Below are 27177 nucleotides of genomic sequence, written 5' to 3'. Positions count from 1 at the left end.
TGATTAAAAGTGGCAAAACTGGGTCTTTTTCTAGAAGCTGCCTCAGCCAGGAATACTATTGCTCCTCCACCCAAGGGGCACAGTACACAGTCACATAAACCCTGAGCTTAAGTCCATAATCACAATGTCATAGGATCACTGGATGCCTCCTTTCAGTGTCCAGCAGACACTCTTCCGTGAGGGAGTGATTAGTGCTCATAATCCCACAGGACAGCCAGACTCCAAACTTCCACCAGGCATTCTCTAGTGAGCTCTGCAGACCAAAGTTCTGGGGTGAGAGATCCCCTGAATAGCCTAAAAATGTATCTCTAGAAGTAGGCCCCTCAGCTGGGACCTCAGTGGATATTCAGCTGGAGTCAGGAGAGCTGTTTCAGATGGGGGTAGCCATCCCCACCCAGAAGGGTGGATTCCCTACAACAGGGAGAAGAGGAGCCCCCTGCTGCTCTAAATCTCAGACTATTTATATGCCTCTCCAGCCACCTGCTGGGCACAAATACCCAGGAATTGGCTGAAGAAAAATAAATAATGAGACTGCATATGTGCCTTGCTCAACCCTCTATGTTTCAGAAACCTCTGGAAGACAGGGGAGAGCAATCAAACCCACAGACTGTGAAATTCAGAACAGCCAAAAGCAATCAAAAACTGCTACACTACTTACAGAGGAGCAAATAAGAAATACATTTACCTAATATCCTAGCAACCTAACTGGGAGGGTGCTACAAATACAAGGTGATGGTGGTGGTGCTGAACAAGCAACCCCTGGACCCTTGTGGTCTGTGTGCAGTGGAGCAGCCACTCACATAGAGCCTGAGCAGGTGCCGAAAGATCGCAGATATTACTACAGTGGCACCATTTACTACAGTGATTGTCAGCTTCTACAACAGCCCATCAGGTATAATATATGGATACTTACATTACTCTACTGTAGTGAGAGGAGTGGTGGCTGATTGCTGAAGCTGAAGGCTGAAGAAGCTTCCAGAGCATAGGGAGGTAGATTCAAATGATCAGCTGAATATTTATTATGCTCTGGCCATTTCTTGAAAGGGCTCATCCATAAGGTGGCTGGGGAGGAGATAAATGTGCAGGAGCCCTAAAATGAGGGTTCTTACCTTGTTGAGGGGGGGGGGGGGAGTGTCCAGTTCTCATGGGGCTGTTGTTCATAGGAAAGGGATCACTAAGACAAGAAACCACAAATCCATCAAACTAAGGAGGCTGAGTGGCGGACAGCTCTTAGAGTACTTTGACTGAGGATCTTCTTTGGGACTGACCATTGTGTAGAGAAGAGAGAGAAGTTGTTGCTAGTGACTGCCCTGTGGTCAATAGCTGTGGGGCCTTAAATATTCCGACATCCTCAGCTACCTCCGGATAAACTGAGATTGAAAGCTTTGTGAGAACCTAGTTCTTTTGTTATCACCGCTGATCAATTGGAGTATCCCGTGACCCTAAACCCCTCTCCTGTTAAGTTTCTTGAGCAATAAATCCTAAAAAGAGATCCCCTGGACTGAGCTTTAATTGTCGGTATGCTTTGGTGACTGGTGGCATTCTGTACAACTTAGGCAGAACCCTGTCTGTTGCCAGCAGCCCCTTCAGGGGATAGCGGTATGTAAGTATGCAATGCAAATCATTTCTGGAGTTCAGCTTTAATAATTAATGAAATGTATTTTTCAAATGCAAGCAGTGTGAGAACCTGAATATGACCTGGTATCAGCTTCTTGTAGTACTTGTACAGTGGAACATACTGAGGAAGGAGAAGCAGCACAAAAAGCTAATAAGTTTAACTTCAGTGTAAGGAGTAAGCCGACTGGAAGGGAAAACAGAGAGACAGAGGGGGTTATTTACTATAGCACAGCACGCTATTTAGCGCAAATTAGCGCTAAAACGGTATTTACTATAGCGATGGTGCAAAAAATACTCTCATAAACAAATTTACTATAGCTCCCTGAAAACAAATAGCGCCCAAACCATGACTCTTGTTAGGACCATGACTATTGCACATGGAAATAATGTTTAGCGCATGATATAATTACCTAAATGGTACTGAAATATGCAATATATTGTTTAAAGATAATGGGGGTCATTTACTAAGAAAAAGGCACTGTACCAGTTCATACATTAATTGGTGCACCGGAAAAGTCATTAATTGAACGTGCGAACCGGCGCACATTGAAGTGCAAATAACAATAATAAATACCCACATATGTAAACTGCAACTGTCTACAGCTGTTGCGGAACTACACATCCCATGATGCAATGTAAAACTCTGACATTCACATACATGACTAAGCATGGGGAATTGTAGTCCCTGAACACTGGAGGGCCGTAGTTTGAAGACTCCTGTGCTAGACCATTATTATGCCTCCAGAATTGGGAGTGTGGCATCTACCCAAATTCTCTCTGCTGGTGGACACAAGAACCTACATCTATAGATATAGCTATATATATATAGCTATATCTATATATACACACACTGAAGCAGGAAGCAATATACATTGGCCCGGAAGTGAATTTTTACACAGGAAGTAGGTGTGTGTTTTGAGGTCAAATCATTTAGATATACACACATGACCCACACAAACACCACCCCATGTAAATATAAATAAAATATGATCTTAATTTGCAAATAAGGATCATCTCTTCCTCAGAGAACAGTGAGCGGGGTATGGTGGTGGGAAGAAATTAGCAGCAGTACAAGCAACTTCATGGAGGGGCGTGATGACATTCCTATGTGCTGGCCCCGCTTCCGGGAACCAGATATGCGCCAGGGCTACATCCCTCCAAACACACAGCAGTTGCGCATCTCACATACACAGCAGTCGTGCATCTAGCTGCAAGAACCCAATTTTTATAGAAATTAATAGTAAAGCAGATGCAGATTTCCAGGACTGGATTAATAAATGTTTATAGTGAAAGGCAACTGGTGTTTTCTATTAAACACGGTCTAAATGGGCTATTGACATGCATCACAGTTGAACTTAGGAATGTGTCTTTGCAAAATAAACTAAATGAAATCCTTTCTTATTTTTGCTTGGGGATAGAATGCAGATGGATTAGAAGTCTTGTCAGTTTTTGGGGGTGTCTCCACCCCTGATAGGGTGAAGACACCTCCCAAATTTTGGCAGTTTCTCCTTCAAATTTTTTAACTTCCTGTCACATAGCCAAACAGGAAGTGAGGGTAAAACCTTACCAATCTCTTTCCTTGGGGACACACAGGTCAATCTAGTTTCCCCATTAGGTAAATTGCACTCTAGCATTTTGCTCTGTACACCCAAAATTATTAGGTATCGTGGACTTTGAGGTTTATTTACTACAGGCAAATCCACTTTGCACTACAAGTGCACTTGGAAGTGCAGTTGCTGGAGATTCCGAGGGGGACATGCAAGGAAAATAAAAAACAGCATCTTTGCTTCTACATGATTGGATGATGAAATCACCACCTTCCCCTTAGATTTACAGCGAGTACGCTTGTATTGCAGAGTGGATTTGCCTTTAATAAACCCCAAAATACCTAATAATTTGGGGTGTGCAGAGCAAAATGCTAGAGTGCACTTTGAGTAATGGGGACACTAGTTAGATTGACCTGTTTCCCCCAAAGGAAGACATTGAAAGGGTATTACCCTCACTTCCTGTTTGGCTATGTGACAGGAAGTGAAGCCAATTTTTAGAAAGAGACACAAAGCCCAACCTAAAATGCCTCCAATTAGAATAGAATTTTCTTGAGCTAGATTTTAGCTCAGTGCTCTAAATCAGTGGTTCTCAACCCTGTCCTTAAGTACCCCCAACAGACCATGTTTGCATGCAGGTTTTCCTTCATCTTGCATGGGTGCTTTAAATCACAGTCAATGGCTTGGTATGTTGGACAGCTATTTTAGCTAAGATAAATTCACAAAACATGTCCTGTCGGGGGTACTTGAGGACTGAGGCTGAGATTCACTGTGCTAAAATGGAAAGTTGAATACTTACCTCTCTGTAATTTTCCTTTCCTGGAGCCTATCCCTTGCAGCATACACACAATCCATGCATAAGCTACCATGAAGGCACCAGGAAAGTAAGCTTTTAGACAAATTACACTTTGCCAATCAGCCTATTTAAGCTGCAGCTGGGAAATCTGTTGCATGAAGCTTGTTTAAGGGGGTGGGGGGAGTGTAAAATGCATTACTTGGATTAAGCATGCATCTGCAAAACAAATTATTAACAAAACACATAAAACATAAAAACGTGCAACACATTTTATTGGTCAACAAAACAAAAGAGAGCAAGGAAAGCAAAAAACACATGTATGTTAATTTGAGACACTAACAGAATATAGTTTAGAGGTGTGACCATTTTGCAGAGGAAATTAACCGGAGTTGAAAGGAATGCGTCTACAAACGGACAGTCTCTTAGCCCTTGTACACACGGTCGGAGATTCCGACGGAATGTGTCCGATCGGACCGTTTTGTCGGATATTCCGCCGACTGTGTGTGGTCTACATCGGACTGTTTCCATCAGAGTATCCGACGGACCAAGTTTTCCAACTTGTTGGTAAAATTTTCCGACAAAATGCTCCGATCGGACATACTCCGAACATGTGTAGAGAATTCCGATCGAACAAAGTGCCACGCATGCTCAAATCAAATTCCTACACCAAAGCTATTGGCTACTAGCGTGAACGTAGTCCCATCGTAACGAAATAAGTCATCACGTCGGATTTTCCGACAACTTTGTCCGACAGTGTGTATGCAACAGTTTCGGACAAAATCCGACGGATTTGGTTGTCGGAATCTCCGACCGTGTGTACAAGGGCTTAAGGATTTAAACATTTAGTAGTCACAACAGCTTGAGGAAGATTTTGCAAAATAATGCAGCACAGAAAATGAAATCAAAGATCAATGAAAACAACAACCTACAAACAACACAGATTAACAACATCAAAAATATTTCAGTGAAAAATATCCCCACCCCAAAAATAAAAAATAAATAAAAATACTTGCTGTAAAACACATCTGTTTTGCAAAGACATAATAAACAAAATACAAAGAGAAAATACATGTGTTACAAACTCTGTAAGGACACACACACACTTCTTTTCAGGGCAAGACAAATAGCCTAACATGGGCAAAAGTTATACAACAAATACCATTGCAGTCTATGGGAAATGACTTGTTAATTTTGCGAGTCCCCACTTGGTTGTCCCCACAAAGAGAAATGCCTTTAAAAATGCAACGTTGCTTAAAAGCTAGTAACTTGGGGGGACTTACCCTGCCCGTAAAGTGGTGTATCTGTAGCATGTATCAAAAATGCTGCTTCAAAGATGTACGACATTAGAGAAAACTTACAAATCTACATGGCAGCTCCAAGATTTTAACCCAAAACAAAAAACAGCCTGCCCCCCCACCCCCCCATACATACAAGGCCATTTGGGTCTTTTAAGGCTTAAAATTTGAACCCTCACGTGAAAAATACCACCTCAAACCAAAAAAATATTGTGCCCCTCCCACACACTAACAAACCCCTAGCCAAACACACAGCAAGCCAGCCCATGAAAGGGAGTGGATGCTTGGGGGCAGGAGGGGCTTGGGCACCCCAAAAGTCAACCACCTTGTTCCATATTCAGGGGGACAAGGGCCTCTTCCACACAACTCTAGGCTGGGGTTGTGGGGGGCTGCAGACAGGGTGCTTTACGGAATGTGGAAAATCCCTTCAAACTAGTGGCTACAAGGTGCTTTGTGGTTGGTATTGAGCTGAGCCCAATGGGGGAAACAAGAGCATTGTAGAATGGAGTGTGGATTTCCCCTTTAAAAGCAAAAGTTAACCCATGGAAATCCAAGCGGTTAGAGGGGGGAGACAAGAGCATTGGAGAATGGAATGTGGAGTTCCCCTTTAAAAGTAAAAGCTAGCCCAACCTATTCGGTTCCCATAGACTTCAATGGGATTCGCAATTGGCACGTGCAGATCCACGGAATCACTGATTCAGAATTAACAAAGGCATGTTTGCTGCTAATGGCACACTCCGGGAATCACGCGGTCGCCCACTTGAATTTTTAATTGGCTTAACTGTGTGCTATTTATATGCACTGCGAGATCGCATATTCACACTATAGTAAATGACCCCCAGAGAGTTCAAATTTGCAGTCTGCTGCTTCTTTTGATATCCAGCAACAGGGTGAGAATGGGAGAAAGATCTGTCAGTATTGCAGAACCACACCATAGAAAAATTGGGTCCTCTCTCCTGCCAGACAGGGCTTGTGTAGCAGAGCTGTGCATCTCTCAGACCTGGATGGACAGAAATACGAAGCGATTTGGCAGGTAAACAGCTCCATTATATCTACTGTATATAGGTTTTTTTTGTGTATTTAGCAGTTTGTCTAAAGTTCAGCTTTAAAAAAAAATAATCAAGCTCCGATGACCCCAAAACCTAGTTTCCTGGCAGAAAATATACCAATTGAAGTCCTAGACAGAATTAGTTTCCTTCACATAAAGAAGCAACTAATAGAAACTACCAGGGAGTCCACAGTTCTATCAGACCAATTTTCTGAAGTTACCCTTTAAGCACATCTCAAAAACAATAATTCATGCCAGAGGAAAACTTCTCCCTATAACTAAAGCTGTAGGAAATAACATATACAAATCAGATACCCTCTTAAACTCATCACAACCATACTAGGCCATATGTTTGTTATCAAAAGTTTGGAAGAAGGCACAACCCTGCTGAGCAAATGGGATTTAATCCCAGAAGCAGAAAGCAGCACTCATAAAAACCCCTGGCCACGTTACACAGGACTGGCATGAGGACACTGCCAAAGATTAAGACCGGCATATGAGGTCCTAAAACATTTTCATTACTGCTTTTTGTCATGTGAAGCAGCCATTAAACCATCTTTCTTGTGCTTCTCCATTTTGGAAAAAAAACAGCACTTTGGTATCCATGGTAACTGATTTTTTTCAAGGAGAGCTTGGAGAAATGTGTAAAATGTAATTTCTGACCTTTTTTTTCGAAATTCTAGTTGACTGGTTGTCATGCTAATCCAATGTAACCAATACCTTTTTAACCATTGATTTAAAACAAGTATTCAGATCAGGTAGACCAAAACTTCATACAAGGTTAGGGCTGTATTTCCATGAGCAGTGTGTTTCAGCCAAAAGGACCTGTCTCGTTCTACCTCAATCTGTTTCCCATACAACAGTAAAGTCAACCATCTGAGCTAGGCATTGCAATAAGCCTTATTGTAGATGAATGGACACAAGTTCTACCATTAAAGCGGAGTTCTACCCAAAAATGAAACTTCCGCTTTAAGTGCGGGTGACCCCCTGACATGCCATATTTGGCATGTCAATTTTTTGGGGGGGGGGGTGAGTGGATACCTTCTTTTTAGAGCACCCAGCCCCCACTTCTTCCCGGGGCTCTGTGGCACCGGAAGGAAGATCACCTCTCCACCGTCCCTCCCTGCAATCTTATGGGACACGTCACAGGACCCAGAAGATTGCCCGGCAATTCCCAGCAGGGCTTGCGTATGCACAGTGCATGCTGGGCTGTGAAGCCACAGCCGGATGCCCACAGTAAGAATGCTGGCGCCTCAGAGAGGAGCGGGGCTTCGTACGCCCGCATTGCTGGAATGTGGGACAGGTGAGTGTCCGATTATTAAGTCAGCAGCTACACTTTTTGAAGCTGCTGACTTTTATTTTATTTTTTTATTTCAACGGAGCTCCGCTTTAAGTGCCTAGGTGGGGTGAAACTCATCAGAGGAACTGGTGGTATTCAGATCAGGTGACTTCACTTTCTGCATGTTTGGTCTAGGTAGTGTCAAACATATGATAGCCAGAAACAGCCAAGCAGCTGATATTTTTAGGCGCTTAGCAATAACCTTCATACTTGCAACTAGTCCATCTTACTGTTTTATTTTGTATGGGTTATCCTATCAGTTTTATTCTCCTCAGGAAACAACCTGGTCATTTTTGTTACAGCAGGTTTGCACATCCTCTTTAGTGGAGAGAGAAATTGCAGCTAATATATAGCACACTAATGGCTTATGTTGATGGGCCTTTGGTATGTTTTTAATTCCCATACAAGACTATGAAAAATTAGCTTGAAGCATGTCAAACACAAGTCAGAAGGAAATCAACTGCAAGTCAAATGCACTTGCCAATGAATCCTGAATGATCAAGGAAGGATCTCAAACTTGTGCATTTGACATAAGTCCAATGACACAAACCCGAACTGTGCCATACAAAACATGGGCTCCCTTGAACATTAGGCCTCATTCACACGGGCACCGTCAGTTTAGCCACTTTAGAATAACGTATCAGTTCTTATATGTTGCATCATTCGTCTTCCGTTCCGTTAATATCCATTTTCATCCGTCTTCCATTCCGTTAACATCCGTTTTTGCATCCGTTTCGAGACATTTACAGCAGTTTCTGTGGCTTTGATGACATTACCCAGAAAGCTTTGCTCCTCCCATGCTGCATTGCAGTTTTCAGTGAGTGACTTGTCCTTATTGTGTCCTTGCTTTGTCCTTGTCCTTCTGTGTGCTATCTGTGTAGTGAAATGGATTCCAACAATTTTTAACACTTTATCACTGTGGTCCCAACATGTTGAGTCCCACAAGCCTGGCCTTTCATGCACCAGGTTTATTAGTTGCTCCTGGGAGACATCTCTGGCCATGTTTCTCCTTGGGGATGTACTTCCTATTGTCCAACTACTGCCTGGGTCATAGGTTGAGTTCACAAATAAACAAAAAAAAATGATTTCTTCAAAATGGATCTTAACTGATCGGACGTTGACAGACATTGTCCGTTAACCTCAGTTAATATTCATTTTCACGGATCTGGACGTAGCCTTGTATGATCAAATAAACTGATAAAATCGGAAGCGGAGGTTGACGGATGGCAACAGATGGTCACCCGTTTGCCCATAGGAATGCATTGTCGTCCGTTGACGGATGGAAGAAAAACGGATAGACAGCCCGTCCGTGGGATGAGGGCCTTAGGGTTCAGCATCCTTTGCATGGCTATGGTTTATAAAACTGTACAACAGAATGACAAGGTTGTTATACCATCCATTAATGAGAGCAGCATTTTAGAGGCTCTGTCTCTAAACCATGATATTAAATTCTTTCAAGGATCCAAGTTTGAAGATCTATAACTCACAAACTTCAAATCAAATTAAACAATTTCTACATACAGTATATACACAGTCAATGCTCCAGCAAAGAAGAGAGGAGTTATAGTAGTTGTTAGAAATGTAATTTCAAAGTATTTCAGAATAGATATTTTGGATTCCAAAGTTATGTTTTGAAATATAAACTCTGCTTAAAGTGGACTGTTCATTAGGTTTATAAGTCTATATGAATAAACACCTGATTTGTCTAAATATACATCAATATTATAACTTAAAAAAAAACACTTTTATCAGTAAAAAGAAGATGAAGGCATTGTCAGGGAAAGTACTGTGATCTCTGTAAGAGGTTATACATACCTGTAAGGCCTTGTTTACACTTCTGGTTTGGGAAAAAACAGTATCATTTGCACGGGCAGTATTAGCATCAGCATACACTGGCTGCGCATTTTTGGCTGTGAAGTAGATTTTTTTTCCTTTTTTTACTGTTAGCTTGACTTACATATAGCAGGCTATTTTTCAGGTGATTTTAGCAGTGACTGTCTTTGTCCTCTCTGATGCAACACTACCTTACCATTGGCTAATATCTGGCAAGCTCTCATTAAGACTTAAGAGACTGCATGTGATATGGGAGGGAGAAAAAAAAGGCTATAAGGAGGTGTTTAACATGAGGAATTAAGAGACAACAAATGACACAGCAGTGTAAAATTGCCCAGTAGCAGGACAATTTTAATGAACATTGTTACACCAAAATTTACTAGAGACAAAATACACGAGTGTGGGTTCATGCACATGAAAGTGTTGTGTTCAGAAAATATGTCAGATATGCTTGTGTGGGTACAGGCCATCGTAAAGAACCATTGTTGATTAGTAACTTATGCACCTACTGCTCTGCAAGCGTAGGAAAGTGCTGAGATCTTTACGCTAGACATATTTTATATGCCTATAAATCCATATGCATATAAATCCATGTGCATGAACCCCTAAGATATCACATGAGGATACAGCAAGGTAAAATTGGTCAGCAGCAGGACAGTTAATCAGGAATATTATGCCAAAATTTACTAGAGACAAGGGGATTGCAAAATCTGGTGCAGTTGTGCATGATAGCCAATCAGCTTTTAACTTCAGCTTATTCAGTTAAACTTTGACAAAAAAAAGGAAGCTGATTGGTTTCTATGCAGAGCTGCACCAGATTTTGCACTCTTCAGTTTTAGTAAATCAACTCCAAAGAGTATAAGCAGGTGTGTTACTACAAGAATTAAGATACTGCACTTTATACAGTAGTGTAAACTTTACCATCAGCCAGACGCTTTTAATCTGGGATAATAGGTCTAACTGCTGTATGCCTAACCTTTTATTTTGTCTATAGGGATATGAGGGGGGGGGGGGTGGAGTGAATGTGAGTCATGTAATGTGAGGTGGTTTAGGTGTGTACTGTTCTTGCACTTAGCTTTTTTCCTTTCCACTTAGGGCAGCACAGTGGTGTAGTGGTTAGCACTCTCACCTAGCAGTAAGAAGGTCGCTGGTTCAAATCCCAACCACAACACTACCTGCCTGGAGTTTGCATGCTCTCCCTGTGCCTGCGTGGGTTTCCTCCGGGTACTCCAGTTTCCTCCCACACTCCAAAGACATGCAGGTAGGTTAATTGGCTTCTGTTCAAAATTGGCCCTAGTATATAAATGGGGACCTTGGATTGTGGGCTCCTTGAGGGTAGGGACCAATGTGAGTGTGCAATGTACAGGGATAGGGACGATTGTAGACAGTCACTCAGGTTGGACTGGTGTCTTTATTCAACCTAACTAACTATGAAACTATGCAGTGGCATGCTGCAAACAAGAAACCGCTTAAAAAACAGATGGTTATAATGCCGCATACACACGACCGGACTTTTTGACAGCAAAGGTCAGATAGAGCAAGTCCGTCGGACAAATCGATCGCGTGTGGGCTCCATCGGACCTTTGCTTGCCAAAAATCCGGCGAGGAAATCCGTTCATGTGTATGCTAGTCCGATGGACAAAAAACAACGCTAGGGCAGCTATTGGCTATGAATTTCCTTATTCTAGTTCGGTTGCACGTCATCACATTCGAGTCAGTCTGACTTTGGTGTGATTGTGCGTGTCCAATTCCGTTCATTCAGAAAGTCCACCGGAACTCCGCCGAAAATCCATTGGGAAGACTATCAGACCTAGTCCTTCGAAAAGTCTGGTCGTGTGTACACGACATTACAAGTGAATGGTCCAAATTAAGCACCACAAGCATAAAAAAGGCCCTTCCAACATAAAAAAAAAACTCTCAGAGAATAGAAAATCCCTAAATACCATCTTGAAACAAAATCCTTTTTCAAAAGAGGCCTTGTAGCAAAATAACAATGTTTGTTATGGATGGGGCAACAGCTAAAAGTGACAGCTGACCTCAAATAAACCACAAATTCCAATGCAAGACAGCAAGGCAGCAAAAATGTTGATTGCTCAAAAAGCTAACAATCATAATTAAAATACAGTTTCCTAAGTGACCCTATTCACTTCCTATGCAAACTGTCAGCTTTACCTACAACAGCTCCCAATTCACTGACACTATGGAGGATCGGTGCCCCCCTTTTATAGTGAGGGGGTGGCTTATCCAAAAGCTCCCTTATTGTCCCTCCTAAGCCAGATGACCATAGTTTAAAGGCCATGTGGTGCAGTATGGTTTGGAAAAAATTATTGCGGGTAAATCAGTGCAAAAATTCACCAGGACTGTGGTGATTCACCAGGACAAATGTACAGGAATCTCATCTAACCCATATTAGCCACTTCTTATACACCTGTTTCAATCAAAAAATTATTTTCCCTTGCTTTGGAGACATTCCCTTTTACTTTTCCGCTGTCCCTGGGAAAGGAATCCCGATGGAACACAGACAGCAGAAAAAAAAATTAAAATTAAGTTTAGGTGTACCTCTAGCCAAACATTTTTAATGAATAGAGTAGAGAAGAGTTAGAAACCGCTGTATGTTTTCTCTTTAGCAATCTGTGCCCACTAGGGAGCTTTCATGTAATTTACTGTTACAGATACATAACAGGAAATGAGTGAAAATGTTTCCAAAGTCAAGGGAAATCCCCCCTGGCAGTTACCACCAGAACACATGTCCTCATTGAAAGATTTCCTCTCACCTTCTGTTGCAGGGGCAATAGAATAATTTTGTATTTTCCATTACTTTTCAATGACAAATTCAGTCCATTAGGCTCATATAGCCAGAAATCTCTAATGAGAAGCCTGTAGATAAAGGAAAATGTAAAAACGATTTTTTCAATGGGCAGACTACCCTTGCAATGGATTTCTCCACGCCTCCCCGGCAAGGTTGAAAATGTCCCGCAACTTTTTTTATTGACAGAATATGCCAAATGTACTAATGAGCACATTATTTACTGACAACCTATAAAAAAAATGACGGAACTTCTATTAGAAACAAGTAATTAGTTTACATTTTAAAAGTCAAGACAGCATGGCAAATTATCAGCCACCCTGCTGGGATACAGTTGAAAAACAAGTTGTGTTATGCATGCCAAAGAGAGCAATGGACATGTCCAGATTAATAGTGGGTGTGGCCTAAAACAAAACTGCTCCAGGACCACCTACCTAAATGAACATAGCAGCTGCTTGGGTGAGTACATATTGCCATGGCCTTGATGCTTAGCTTCATAGTGAGGCAATTTTATCTCGACCTGTCAAGTTTGACAGGCAGCATTGCCTGTTAAACTTGCCTGTTGCGCTCAATGGGGCTGCTAAGCAGGCACAAGTCATATGCTTGACATGTGGTTGTGACACAGTATTTCAATGTAAAAATTCACATTCGGCTAGGAAACAAAATGGATTCAGGAGGCAGCAGTATCACCTCCTGCACAGTGGGAGGGTCTTAACCTCCCTGGCGGTACGATTATTTCGGATTTTAGGTGCTAAAAGCGGTACCATTATTTTGCATGAAAATTTGGCGTTTTATATTGTAGTCCTGTAATTCTTAGGAATAACTCTCTTAAATCTGTCCAAACCAGAGTCTAGCAGACATCCCGGGTATGATAAAGTTTGAAAAATGAAATCATAAATTATAATATAATAAATAACTATAAATAATTGTACCAAATAATAATATAACAATAATAAAAATTATTCAATAATGTAATCAAATCAAAAACACTGAAATTTGCTCAGTTGCAGAATTGTCACTGTCAGTACTTTTCAGTATTTGATGACGTGATGTGTTTCACTTTTTGAATTTGGCGCCGATCTCCGTCCCTGTGCGTCGCAACGCTCGCAGGGAATGGAGATCGGCTCTGTGATAGATCGAGCGAGACATGGCTCGCTCGTACAGCAGGGAGACAACGCTGGATCCGAGGGAGAAGGTAAGTAAACATCCTCCTGGATCCAGCGATGCAGTCCCGAGTCTGGCTCGGGGATACCGCTTTTGGTATAAAAATTCCACCCTGAGCCAGACTCGGGAATACCGTCAGGGGGGTTAAAGGGACAATAATTACCAGGAGTGCGTGTTGAGTACAGAGAGCAGAGTTCAGGTGTGCGCTACCTACAGAGTGCAGGATTCAAGTGTGAGCTGCATACAGAATGCAGGTTTCAGGCGTGCGCTGCATATAGAGTGCAGGGTTCAGGGGTGTGCTGCATACAGAATGCAGGGTTCAGGGGTGAGCTGTGTACAGAATGCAGAGTTCAGGGGTGCGCTGCGTACAGAATGCAGGGTTCAGGCGTGCACTGGGTACAGAGTTCAGGGGTGCCCTGCGTACAGAATTCAGGGTTCAGGGGTGCGCTAGGTACAGAGCACAGGGTTCAGCGGTGAGTGCAGAGCATAGGGGTGCACCCTTATCCCCCAAATTTCCCCTTCCCTCAGCACAGTGCTCAAAACAGATTGAACAAAAGCTGAAGAATATCGGTTTCAGGCGACTGGTCACACAGAGAATAGAACCCTGTCAGAGTGAGGGGTAAGAACAATAAAACTACTTTACAATGTTCCCCTACACATAAACAAGAATTTAACCCATGCAGTGTGGGGTCTCTCTACAAGGGCTGTTTTTACATTTCCTGTGTTCAGCTTTAAACTATATAGTTGGCATGATTATAAAGGAATCACTCCTTTCAACTATGATGTAAAGTAGATGATGCATTGACTATGCATATCCTGCCAAATGGCCAATAGTGCACCAGAATGTCCTGATATAAAACCAGCTGTAAGAAAGCAGCCTTTCTCCAACTTTTTACCACAGAGGAACTAAACGTTATGTCTACAGCTCACAGTATGTTAGTGAGATTAGAAACCACCTAGTATATTTAACACAGAGGATGGATCATATTTTAACCCTGTGCTGCTCTATACAACAAAACGATTTTCTGAAATATGGTTAAATGAAAACAAAATGCTAAAACTAGAAAAGAAACACATGCAGTGAAAATTGTAGTGTCCTTTGATTGGTGGTCAGTGGAGACATTCACCCTTACAGTGGAGTAATTCCTCTTATGTCGGTGGGCAAAGTAAGAGGTGATCCTTTTATTGGTAGTTACTGAGAGAGAATATAACCAGCTTACACTGGTGGTCCATGGGGGAAGCACTCCCTTACATGGATGGTAAGTAGGTTAAGGTTCTCCTATTATTGGTGGCCAATGAGAGGGGTGACCCCTTTGTTGGGGTCCATTGGGAGAATAAGCCCTTACAATGGTAGTCAGTAGGAGAAGGATTCACAAACACTGGATGGTTGGTGAGTGGGATGCCCCTTTTATTGGTTTCCACTGGGATAATGGACAGTTTACATTGTTGGTTAATGGGAAGAATACCCCTATTACAGACAAATAAAAAGATTAATTGTGAAAGTGGGTGCAGCTGAAAAAATTGGGGAAAAGGCTCTGCTGGTCCCCTAACACTTGCTCTTGTCAAAGTGTTTTGGATTTATGAAAAAGTTCAAGGAACCCCTAGCAACCTCTAGAAGAACCCCAGAGCTCCATGTAACACTGGTTAAGAAAAGCTGATCGAAGGTAAAATAAGTAATCTGATACAGCATTCTAATGCTGTGGACAGTGGACACCTGTCCACATGCACAGAAGAAGCTATGAAGGTCACACCCACTAGGCAAAAGAAATAGAAAACAAGGTTCAGACATGCAGTTTAAGAGGGGAGAGATTGACCTTAGCTTATGGGGGAAACTGGCAATTACCCATGGTTGTGGGCATTTTTTTTTTTTTACAGATTTTTTTTTAGTTTTTACAGAGCAACAAAAGGAACAGCTGAGCCAAAATAGATTTTACTGCAATGCAATCCTTCCGTAACTATCTTTTTAGACAATGGCACTGTTTTGATTCAAGCTTTATTTAATTTATATTCCTTTTTTTCTACTTTGGTTTTTAATGGTCACTACACAAAACCAGAAAAGAGAGATTACAAATGATTTAAAAATTAAACCAAAACATCACTAAAGATGAAAGTATCTCCGTACTGAATCAGCCAATGGAAAATGTCCCAAGACACAAGCAGAACTTAATACACTTTATGTTCCCAGCAGCCACAATCGCTATTGTGACCACACGGAAAAGCCCTGTTCTAGATATAGCTTTAATAAACTTAAACTTACGTGGGTCGTGTTAAATGAAAAGAAATTGTGAGTGCCTTGCAAGATAAACAATCCCTCTTTGAAAACATATGGTCCCCCAGGCTTGCTTACTTACAACTGACTCCATGGACGGTTGGCGGCAGATCCCCGGACAGGTCAACCTTCTCTCTTTCTCCTTTTCTCACCTTTGCTCTCCTTCCTTTCTTTCCTCGCCAGTCCTGTCACTGTGTCTTCTCAGCCTCCTTTTCCTTTTCTTGCCTAAGATACTTATGCTCTTAGCTGTGGGGAGTAGTGTCCCCCATATACGACCGTAATGGTGTTTGACAATGGGAAGAGCTTTAGTAATCATATAACACAAGTTAAATGTTCTATCATTTTGTGGACCAATATGCAGCAGTTACGTATTATTGATGTCTATATCTCATGGTCCTTATGTTTTCCATAGTTTCATCCGCTAAGCCAGTGGTTCTCGAGTCCTGTCCTCAGGACCCACTATCAGGCCAGATTTTAAGTATTACTTTGGGGAGATGCAGACTAGAATACTGCAATCACTGAGCAGCAAATGAAATCACCTGTGATGAATTTCAGTTATCTTGCAAACCTGGCCGGTTAGTAGGTCCTGAGGACAGGAGTTGAGAACCACTGCGCTAAGCGGTTTTCTTGATGGCTGTCTTCCAGTTATTAAGATGTTATTGACCTTCCATATGCAGCTCTTCATTACATGTTTGTTATTCACTTTTGAGTGTGATTATTTGGGATCCTATAGATCAGTGGTGGGAAAACTTAGAGGTGGAGATCTATCTGAACAACATGGGAGAAGTCAAAGATCACCGGGCACAGTGTCGCACAGTATCCCAATTCAAGTAAATGGGGCCACTCTGCAAGTGCCCCACAACTGCATGCATCTGTGGGATCCAAGGGGTTAAAGCAGGTGGTGAGAAAGCAGCACAATGCTACCTTCTTTAACCCCTTGTTTGCTGGGCACAAGGTTGCAGGTCACTTGCAGAGTGGCCTCATTCACTAGAATAGGTCATGCTTCATAGGTGCTAAACCCACCATCCATGACAGGGCATATAACTTCTGCTGCGGCTACATCTTGTGTACACCGCTGGCCACTGCAGCTAAAAGGGGTGTGGTTGGGGTGGATATGATAAAAACACATCTGAAACTATGGGGCTTTACCACCCTCCAAATTGCAAATGTAAATGAACCCTTACTGTTCTGAACCCCCTATAAGGCGGCTTTCACACTGATGTGCTATGGTTTAACTGCACCATGGGTCTGCAACTTTCCTTGGCTAGCTGTGCTTTGCCATAGAATTCTAGTATATCCCACAAGTGTGGTGCACTTTCTAAAAGTGCACCAAGACTCCTAGTTTTGGTGCGCTTTCAGAAAGTGCATCAAACCCACAGGATATAATAGAAGTCTATGACTAAGCACAGCAAACCTGCAGAAAAGCTGAAGGTAGACTGAAAGCAGCCCTATATTATTATGCCCAGTGTATTGCTTCACACTGACCTGAAGAGCTCCTCTTTCCTGCTGCTGGCACCACTCTGGAGATGGCTAGCCAGATTGGTTGGTATCACTCTGCATGGGACAGGAGCCAGCACTACAGAGGAGGCATTGGCTGATGTAGCTCCTGCTCCCTTTACAAGTAGTCTCTCTGCATTACACCATGTTTGCTCCTCTGGAAAGGCGGGTCAGCAAGCCAGACCGTGATCTACTAATCCTATCTACGATCTACTGGTAGATCACGATCTATAGGTTGCTGACCCCCGCTATAGGAGAGCCAACCCACTGGATACAGTCTTTTTCTGTCTCCCCCCCCCCCCCTCCAATTATGTAGCTTCTTTGGCATATTCTCAGAGCATGTGAGGATTAGTTGCTACTCTGTCAAGTTTTTTTATTCTTTTCTTTTTAAAAACATTTAATAAAAACAATTGAAACTGAAAAATTAAACCAAAACAGGCATGCTTTCCAAAGATTGTATAAAAAACTGTCTAGTTAAAGCTGCAGCGAGTTACATTTTTAAAACTAGAGAGAAGATGCAATAGATTAAAAAGCTTAAAGCAGTGTTCCCCCCAAAACATATACAAACCCTATACATACTACAGCTGCTGACTTTTAACCATAGGACACTTACCTGCCTGGAGTCCAGCGTTGTCGGCACCGCAGCTGATGTGGCGCTGCTGCCACCATTGCAGGTAAGTGTACCCGGCAGTGTAGCCTTACGGCTTCACACCGGGAACCTTACTGCACATGTGTGGGTCCCGCCCCTCTATCCTACTGGCCTGGTGACACAAAGAGGAGGGAGGAGGGAGCCCCACGGTGATGTCACAGGCTGCGGCCTGGACTCCCAGAAGTGGGAACATGATACCTGTCAAAGACAGGTATCTTGTCTCCCCTCCCCCCGAAAGGTACTAATTGTGGCACCGGAGGGGGAGAGGCAACAAACGAGCAGAAGTTCCACTTTTGGGTGGAACTCCGCTTTAAGATCATCTAAAGAGAATGGAAAAAAGAGACAGGCCTCTGTGTTGTCATAGTTCCCTTGCTGTTATAAGAAAGAAAAAAAAAATGTTGGAATAAAAAAAAATTAAAACATAAGAATGTCTGTATTTACTATTAAAAGTCATAGAAAAGTACAAACACGAGCCCCTGGGCTCACGTGCAATGAAATATGACTTGGCCTCCTACGCTGGTGAACCGCCTCTCTTTTCATCTACATTTTACAGTATACGCTAAAAAAATGACAGCTGGAATCTGATTGTTTGCTGTGGCAACACAGGCGCACTTTATACATGATGCTCCATTTGTTTTAAATCGTATAAACTTTTTAAACTGAAATTAACCAATGTAATCAGCATTTTCTTCATTTCCAGTTTTCATTGTATTGATCTGAACTTAGATAACACGTTTAGAGCAGAGACACAGAACTAGCTTCTGGCTAAAAAATAAGACATGGATTTTATCAGTGATGACAGCAGCTGCTCCTCCACCCTCCTCACTGGTCTCCATGTGATTGACACATCTTACTGGAAGTTGTTGTTCAGTGGTAAAAAAATCACAACTCAATGGGAAGTCAAGCTGGTAAAGACTAAATCCAATCCAGTCAGGGTGGGGACCAGTCAATCAATCAACGTCAGTTTTAGAGCCCGTTTAGACTTCTGTGCTGTAGTAACACACAAACACATGTAACAAGCGTTACTGTATTGCAGTGCCATTCATTTTGAATGGCACCCCAAAATATGAAGGTAACACACCTGCATAGTAGTATGCTGCAATGCACAGCAACACATGGTTTTGGCATGTTAGGGTGCATTGGAACAGCACAATATTTTCAGTGGGCTACCTTAATGCAATACATGTTAACAAATTACATAAAGTGTGTTAACGCATCGCAAAGAAGCTAAATGGGCTCGTAAACTTTAATGTTGTCATAATTCATTTTTAGCTCCTAAAGTAGACCTTCATCCAAACTAATTTGCACCTGGGTCCAGCTCCTTTCCTCTCCCATAATTAGATATTTCTTTATTTTTTAACTGTTTTTTACTTTTTTATTTCCACCTTTCTCACCTAGGCATGAATGACTTGCAGCTTGATTTTACATGTGTGCAGATGTGTTAAAGGGCACTGTTCAGCCTTCAGAACCCACAGAGGCCTTTGGCATATCTGTGCACACGTGGGTTCTCTTGCAAAAAGAGGAAAAAGTTGGGAGTCACTTGTATAGATCATTGTTATGGTGGCTTGTGCACTTTTTTGTATCTACTAAACCCCTTGGTGCCGGCTCCCGGCACCCCTTTAAGGTCTTTAGAATGCCGGGAGGCAGGGCCGGGCTTTTGGCCATGTGGCCGCTGTGATTGGCTGTCATATGTACGGAAAACTGGCGAGCACAAGCAGCTATTGGAAGGTTTTCATGGTGCTCGCTTTTGGCCCAGCTCTATTGCAGGGCGCTCTGCGCTAGGGCCCGGCCGTTGGCAGGCCGCATGTTTGCGTGCACTCAGCGCCAACAGGTGAAAGTGTATGCAAGTATGTGCAAAAAAAAGTCACCGTTGTCACCCTAGAACAGGTTATGTGTTACTAGCATTATCACCAGGTGTCAATAAACAGAAAAAGCCTAGAAAATTAAAATGAATGTAACCACAACATCTAAGGAATGCAATATATTGCAGGGCTGTATACTGCAATATATTAAAGTGGAACTTCACCCAAAAGGGGACGTTCTGCTTATTTGCATCCTCCCCCTACACTCACACATTTTTCACTTTTTTTTGGGGGGGGGTTGACAGGTAGCCACTTCCACTTCCAGTCAAAACGCCACAAGGATCTGAGCTGAATTTCAGTCCCCCCTCCTTCCCCCCGCAGCCTTCTAGGACCTATCACAGGTCACAGAAGACTGCGGGACCATTCGCAAAGTGCAGTACAGCTCGCTAATGCGCAGTAGGAAACCAGCTGTGAAGCCGTTAGGCTTCACTGCCGGTTTCCCTTACCTATGATGCCAGAGCCTGAACCCAAAGCCGATTGAAGAATCAGCTCAGGTGACAATATCGTTGGATCCCTGGACAGGTAAGTGTTCTTTTAATAAAAGCCAGCAGCTACAGTATTTGTAGCCACTGACTTAATTTTGTGGGGGGAGACTGGAGCTCCTTTTTAAGTTGAATGTTCTAAAACAGTCAAATAAGAACTTCAAACAGCAACATTTTAGAATTTCACATATCTATGAAAGGAGGCATTATATAAAGACGTAACAGTAAAGCAGAGTACATGCACAGGATCTTCCCAAAGTTCCTCTATTTACTGGCAGCGGCAGAGGAAGTGGCGGCAGAGGAAGAAGCACAACAGACAAAGAAGAAAGGAGAAAGAATTAGAGTGGAAGAAGAAGCGGGAAAAGGAGAAGACTGGAGGAGGAAGGTGCAGGAAGACCAGAGGAAGAAGTGGGGAAGAAGAAGATATTTTTATTTAAAGACTCGTCAAAAACTGTCTACTGTATTTTTGCTACACTACTTTTTCTTGGAGAATGGGTAGGGGTACAATGCTCCAAGGCACCCCCATGTTGAGGGCATGTGGCCTGGTATGGTTCGGGGGGGGGGGAGTGGTTCCTCGCTTGTCCCCAACTTTTCCTGACCTGCTGGGCTGCATTTTAGGAAAAGGGTCTGGTATGGATTTTGGGGGGCCCCACCGTTTTTTTTCACTATTTTTTTTGTGGCGGCAATTCTTTGTTTACATTCAGCTGTCAGCGGGGAAGCCTGCTGACAGATGATGACTCATCAGTTGTTAAGGACGCGGTGGCCAGTTTCCTGGCCCCCTTCTTAGCAACCAGTTATATACAGTGGTTGTACAGCTAAAAAAAAAACAACCCACAAATCGTAATACGTAAATCACGGCGGATCGGGAAAATGTCTTACTGCTTGTGATAAGCGCTCTGCAGTGCCAACTTTCTGATGGGCTCTGCACATACGGTTGCGAACACGCCAGACACATCCTTATTCTCAAGTGGGATATGCCTCAGATAGATTCCCACATTGTGGTTCCCATCTCCACCTGATCCCGAGCGTCCACATGCCATCTGAAGGTTTTTTCTGGCATCTATCCATTTTTATTGATGTTTGTTATCTGCTGTACTTTTAGCCTGGATCTCCTCGATGTTCTAATGAAAAGGTATATGTTGCTTTTTTTTTTTTTTTTTTAGATGCCAAAAACAGGCTTTTAAGAATTTTAAGATTTTAAGTATTACCTTGGGGAGATGTAGACTAGAATACTGCAATCACTGAGCAGCAAAAAATATCACCTGTCATGCATTTCAGTCATCTTCCAAACCTAGCTTGTTGGTGGGTCCTGAGGACAGAAGTTGAGAACCACTGAGGAAGAGGAACTATGGGGAGATCCTGTGCATGTACTTTGAGTTCCTGTTCTGACTTTATATAAAATATAAAGGACAAATATAAAGGACCTAAATTATTGCACTTCAGTAACCATTAATATATAATTAAAGTGGTTGTAAACCCTTCCATCAGAACTGCTGTACTAACAATCCAAATGTTAGTACAACGATCTCCCCTGCTGTACAATTGTGTTCCGACATGCCAGTTCCGACACTTTGGTTAGCGCTCTCAGCCATTGGCTAAAAGTGCCAACCGGGAGCCAGTCGGCAGCCCTATTACGGTCATGAGTCTTCGACAGAAGCCAGCCGGCTTCTGTTGGACTGGCTGTCATACACACGGGGCGAATGTCGGACAGTTTCCTTTGAACCATTCAATGCCGTCCGACATTTGGCCCGTGTGTTCTAGGCTTTAGTGCTCTTAACTGAGTGAACGCTATAGAGGGATATACTTTGTTCATATTTCAACCACCACTTTAAATCAATTTTATGAATGTAATCAGGTAACTGAATCTGACGTGGTATTTGCCTCCTGCAGTCCTTGTACAGCAGGACTGGTGTGTTAGAAGAGGATGAAGAAGCACAAGTGTAATACTTCCAGATATTTATTGCCTCTCACAGAGATCACAGTACTTACACTGACAACACTTTCATCTGCTTTACTCTACAAAAGGATGGTGCCACTTTTGTTCGGGCATTATTAAGTCTCAGCGTCTGCTTTCTACTATGTCTGGCTCTGACATGTAAATCTTAGTGCCTGTGCAGTACTTGGCTGTGTTAATAAGTGTCTGACACGGATTAGCCCCTGCAGCTCTAAGTAACAATGTTTCAGTTTGATCACTGGGCAAGAGGAAACAAGGGAAATGCTTCCTACTCCCTGCAGCAGACTGATGACATTATGTCAGCCTAGGAAAAGTCACTTGACTGTAGCTAGATGGCTTTTCACTGAGGAAAAGTACAGCTTTGAAGAAAGGGGATACAGTTGCTGTATAATGATACATTTCAGGAATTTAATCATGCAGACTTGTAGTTATTGAAAGGCCTATTTTAAAGTAGCTCTGTGATCTCTTGTCAGGAGAGAGAAAGAAAGAGAATGATAGGGTCAGAGTCCTATGTTACACACATTTCTATCTGCCGCTCATCCCTCCTCAGGCCTGGTATCTCTCTCCTATGTACACATTCCACCACTTGAAGCTGGCAGGGCATCTTTCTGGTTCCAGAGCTATTTAAAACATCTCTGTCACAGGGACGTTCCTCAGTCCAATAACTGCACTGCATTCCTGCTCTCCCCACAACGTAAACAGCTCTGGCTTCTTGTAATGCATCCCTTTCATTCCACATGTTCACTCTCATTATCTCATCCTCTTTTACGCTGAATTGCACACCTCTCCCTGTTCACAGCCCCACTAGCTCTTCCTGGACAGCCCTTCTATGTCTCACAGTGTCTCCCATTCATTCCGCCAGGCTGCACAGATCACAGTTCTAGAGTTTTCATGGAACGGGAGATATCATAAGTAATACACTGCCCAATAAGTCACAATCAGACAGCTATACAGGTTATCTTATAAATTCTATACCCATATAATGAAAAGAGAAGTTACACATTTTTCTATCAACAGTCCAAGATGCTAAGAAGCGATCTCCTCTGATCTCTTCCCTTGTTCTAATTTTGCAGGCTTGTTTCAACAATCAATTGGTGGCAACAGACGTGCCCAACTTCCTATACACCCACTGCCGAGCTGGACAATCCCAGTGTCAGAAGTGATCCCTTTTGGCACCCTATGTATACCCATGAACCACCAATTCCTTGCCAGGCATCAAACAACCAGGCGTTGCTGGTAGATATCCATCTTTACACAATATCATAGTTCAATGAACATATACTAACCATTGTTTTTTTATTTCATTTTATATTAGGCTCAACTCACGTGTTATTTGGATAACAATCCTCATCTGCTGCTATTGCTTAAAATAATGGTTATTATGGCAAATAACAACCATTATAGGTTGGTGAATTGATTCAGGTGTAGGGCATAATGAGGAAGAAGAATGATCACATATGGGCAAAAATCCACATTTGTCCAAATGTACCCGAATAGCACTTATGGAGTTCTTTTGCTATCGTTTTATCATTGCACAATAAAGTAGACATAAAATGAAAGTCCCCCTTTTAGCCAGATTGGGTGATGCTTGCAAATGCATGGGAAAATAGTTCATCAAAGGGTTTGAAATCTTGACCAAATAGCTCGTATTCCCATGGATAACTAGCTTCGTGTTCACAACTTCCTTACCATTTTCCATTCACAAAAACTCGTAAGACTGACTCCGAAGCAGTATGCAGGTAGCTTGCCCCCAGGACAGCCAGATGCTGGATGCATTAATAATCACCCTAACAAGCCCATGGGCAACTTTAGAATCACCTGCATAATTTCTGCCCCTGAATGGGTACTGTAAAGAAGCTTTCTAATTTCAGTAAGGACCCCTATACCCCTTCTTATCAATGGAAGAGTGCTTTATTCAGGTCTCTAACAATCAGCTGTATTTACTCTGAAGCTGCCACTGTTCACCTATGTCCATCTTATTCCATGGTAGCCTATGTGAGATAGGTCCAGTCAACTTTAAAAAAAACCTTTGAAAAGCAAAGAGTCTGTAAGGTCAACCAAAGCAAAATGACACTGCTCAGAGCAGTGAAACCTCAGGACTGCCCCGTAGCTGTAGTAAAACAGCTGTTCAGTATAGGTTCTAAGTAGAGTACCCTTGACAATCAATGAGAGGGCAAGTGTACAAGTCTTTACCACTTTCCAAGGACTCTCAGCTTATCTCCCTGATTTGGGTGCTATGTGCATGTAACACAAGGGAGAAATCACAAATGTAGATATTGTCAGGCTTGACTGAGATAATTCAGACATCTGAGAACCTTGAAAAGGGAACAGTCTTCAATTAGCCTCAGAAATTTTACAGCATGTTGGAAAATCTTAACAGGAGACAACAAGCCCTAGGGTCAGTTGTGAGTGCTTATTATTACCTAGGCATTGACCCCCTCCCTGCATGTCCTGGTCCAAGAGAGGAGACTGATTTAGGGCAGTGCATGGCTGCCAAAAAACAAGTACCAACAATCTTTTTTTTTCACAGCTGTAAAACAAGTATGTCATACATATAACATTAATTATTAACCATGTCTGTACAGGTTCCTGCATTGAGTCAATGCCACCACATCCTCAGATGGGTTTCTACAGAAAGCCAAAAAAGCAATGCCCACAATGCAATAATAATTACAGCACCCAGGCATTATTACTATTATTGCTAGACTGTCTGACAGTTAAAATCTGACTGATCAATAGACGTTATTACACTTTCATCCTTGCTATTTGTAGCTTGTTAAACAAGGTCACAATGTGTAAAAATGTAAAAATATGTGTAAACAAAAGAATATTCCTTCACTAGCATATTCAATCTACTATTTTTACTTAAAAAAAGTAGGTTGTTACTATCTACTTTTACATTAAAAATAATACAGAAATTGGATAATTGCATGCATCCCCATAATAATTATTAACATATTTTGGTCATATCAGAGACAGAGGGCATGTACAGCAAGAAGCTAACAAATGCAGAGAAAAAAAAAGTACAATTATTGCAGCATATTTTTATGTTGCCCCCCCTCATAAGCACCACCTTAGGCAAATGCCTACTTTACTAAATGCTGAAAAAGCACCAAAGGAACAATGGTCATTATAGAATAAGCACAAGCACAAGTTTGTAGCAGGATGAAAAGGGTGATGAAAGTGTCTGTGCTTCACACACGTACCTTGTCAGGATCATATAACTCCTCACTGTTGGACAGCGTAAGATTTAAAGGATCAATGAACTGATGTGGGTCTTTTCCCTTTTTGCGCTCTTTTCTGGCTGCCAGGACCTGGAATATGGTAAGCTGTTGGCACAGTACAGTGGCTACCAGGAGCCATATCCAACACCTCATTATGTCCTGGAACATATAGATCCTTCAAAAGGTTCACAACGCTGAACAGTAGGAAGCTCCAAGTGTTTCAAGAAGATGCTGAATGGGATAAAGCAAGTGGAAAGTGATCTACCACTATAGATAAGCCAAGACAAAAGAGGGTCAAGATAAAGCATACATCTACTTAATTCCACCAGGTCTTAAGACAGAGGAAGGATGAAAGCTAAGTTCTCCCATCAATTTCTTCAAAAGTCTTAAAAGTGTGCAATTAAAAGTCGCTGAACTATGAAGTCTGGAGCTTTTTTGAAGGATCAGGGTGACATCTCAGCCCACATCGACCAGCATAGAGACCCATCAGTGTAGACACTCCTCTTTGATAAAGATCAAGGTCTAGACCCAGGTGGACAATAAGACAATGTCATCTTGTTGACCGCTAGTCATCCTAATCTGTGATGATAACTGGTTGCCTCCACAACCTGTAGCTCAAGCCTCTTATTCAGCCTCCTTTCAGGATAAGGTTTCTAAAGACTTCACCATCCACACTTGGCAGTTTTTCCACGTGTCTGCTCAGCAACTAATGTAAAGTACGTCCTTTTGCAGGTAACACACTGTCTTGTGCAGTGATTATTTTTAAAAGGCTCTGAGACAATACATTTCAGCTGCCTGTATATTAAAATAATTAAAAAAGATAAAAAAAAAAAAAAAAAAAAGTAAGCAACAAATGTACAAAATAAGTCCAATGAAATATATATAAAAAAGCCTTCTGGTTTCTTGGATAAATGAAGCTTTTGCAGTGATTGTTCAGGAAGATAGTGAAATATTTGTATACTCTCTGTCCCAGTCTCCTCTGTCTTCACTGTCTCTCTCCCCAACTGCAAATTGGCAGTTGTTCTTCAGGGCTGTTCATTTCACCAAATATATCCTTCATTCCTGTAGCTGCTACTTGAGGGAGAAGGAGGGGCCTCGCATGCTCTTCTGTCAATCCTAGTTTTTTTAACAACCCTATTAAAACAGAGCTGATAAGCCCCGTTCAGCCTCTCTCCAGAGAGATGCTAATCACATTTTAATGACCCATAAAACCTTTTTTTTTCCCTTTTTTTTTTTGTAACCTGAGGCAAAGAAACTGTTTATGAAAATGACAAGTGAAACACGGAATAAGAAAAGAAGAATGTATAGTATTTAACCCTTATAGGCTAATGCTACCTTTTGGGGGAAAAGAATATAGTGGAAGCAAGGGAATAAAATACCTAAAATGAAATAGCATGTACTGTAATTTAAAGGCATGTTCCCTTATGTCTATGCAAGTTCTTGAAGTGTCTGGTGTAAAATTTGCACATTTTGCATGGAAAAACTGCACATACAACTGGCTATAGCAGAGGTTGGCAACCTTTTATGTGCCCCAGGAGTTAGCATGGCATTTTTCTTGGATGCCACTTTTGTGGTTGTAAACCTCAGACATGAAATATGAACAAAGCATAACCCTCTATAGTGTGTACTTGTCTCAATTCAGAGCACTAAATTTTTTATTTCTGTCTGCTGGCCCGTTCCACTGCTATCAGCATGAATCACTACTAACAAATTTTCCTGACAACAGGAGACAAAAAGGTGATAGGGGATGGAGCTCCAGCTGATTGACAGCCTTATCTCTTTCCTGTGTGCTATGTGA

General features: G+C 42.1%; 1 protein-coding gene across 1 annotated transcript in view; it reads right to left on the bottom strand.

Moving 5' to 3' along the window:
• Window positions 1–26439, bottom strand: part of C1QTNF12 (C1q and TNF related 12) — a 150029-nt gene extending 123590 nt beyond the window's left edge. Inside the window, exon 1 of the mRNA XM_077457625.1 lies at window positions 25362–26439. Within this exon, the coding sequence (XP_077313751.1) occupies window positions 25362–25547 (186 nt within the window). The 5' untranslated portion in view covers window positions 25548–26439. The remainder of the gene's footprint in view (window positions 1–25361) is intronic.
• Between the last annotated feature and the right edge of the window lie 738 nt (window positions 26440–27177).

Source organism: Lithobates pipiens, unplaced genomic scaffold, assembly GCF_037356315.1.
Source record: "Lithobates pipiens isolate NorthernLeopardFrog02 unplaced genomic scaffold, aLitPip1_a1.2 Scaffold_27, whole genome shotgun sequence".
In the NCBI taxonomy this organism is placed as follows: domain Eukaryota; kingdom Metazoa; phylum Chordata; class Amphibia; order Anura; family Ranidae; genus Lithobates; species Lithobates pipiens.
This window is presented reverse-complemented; position numbering and strand designations above follow the sequence as displayed.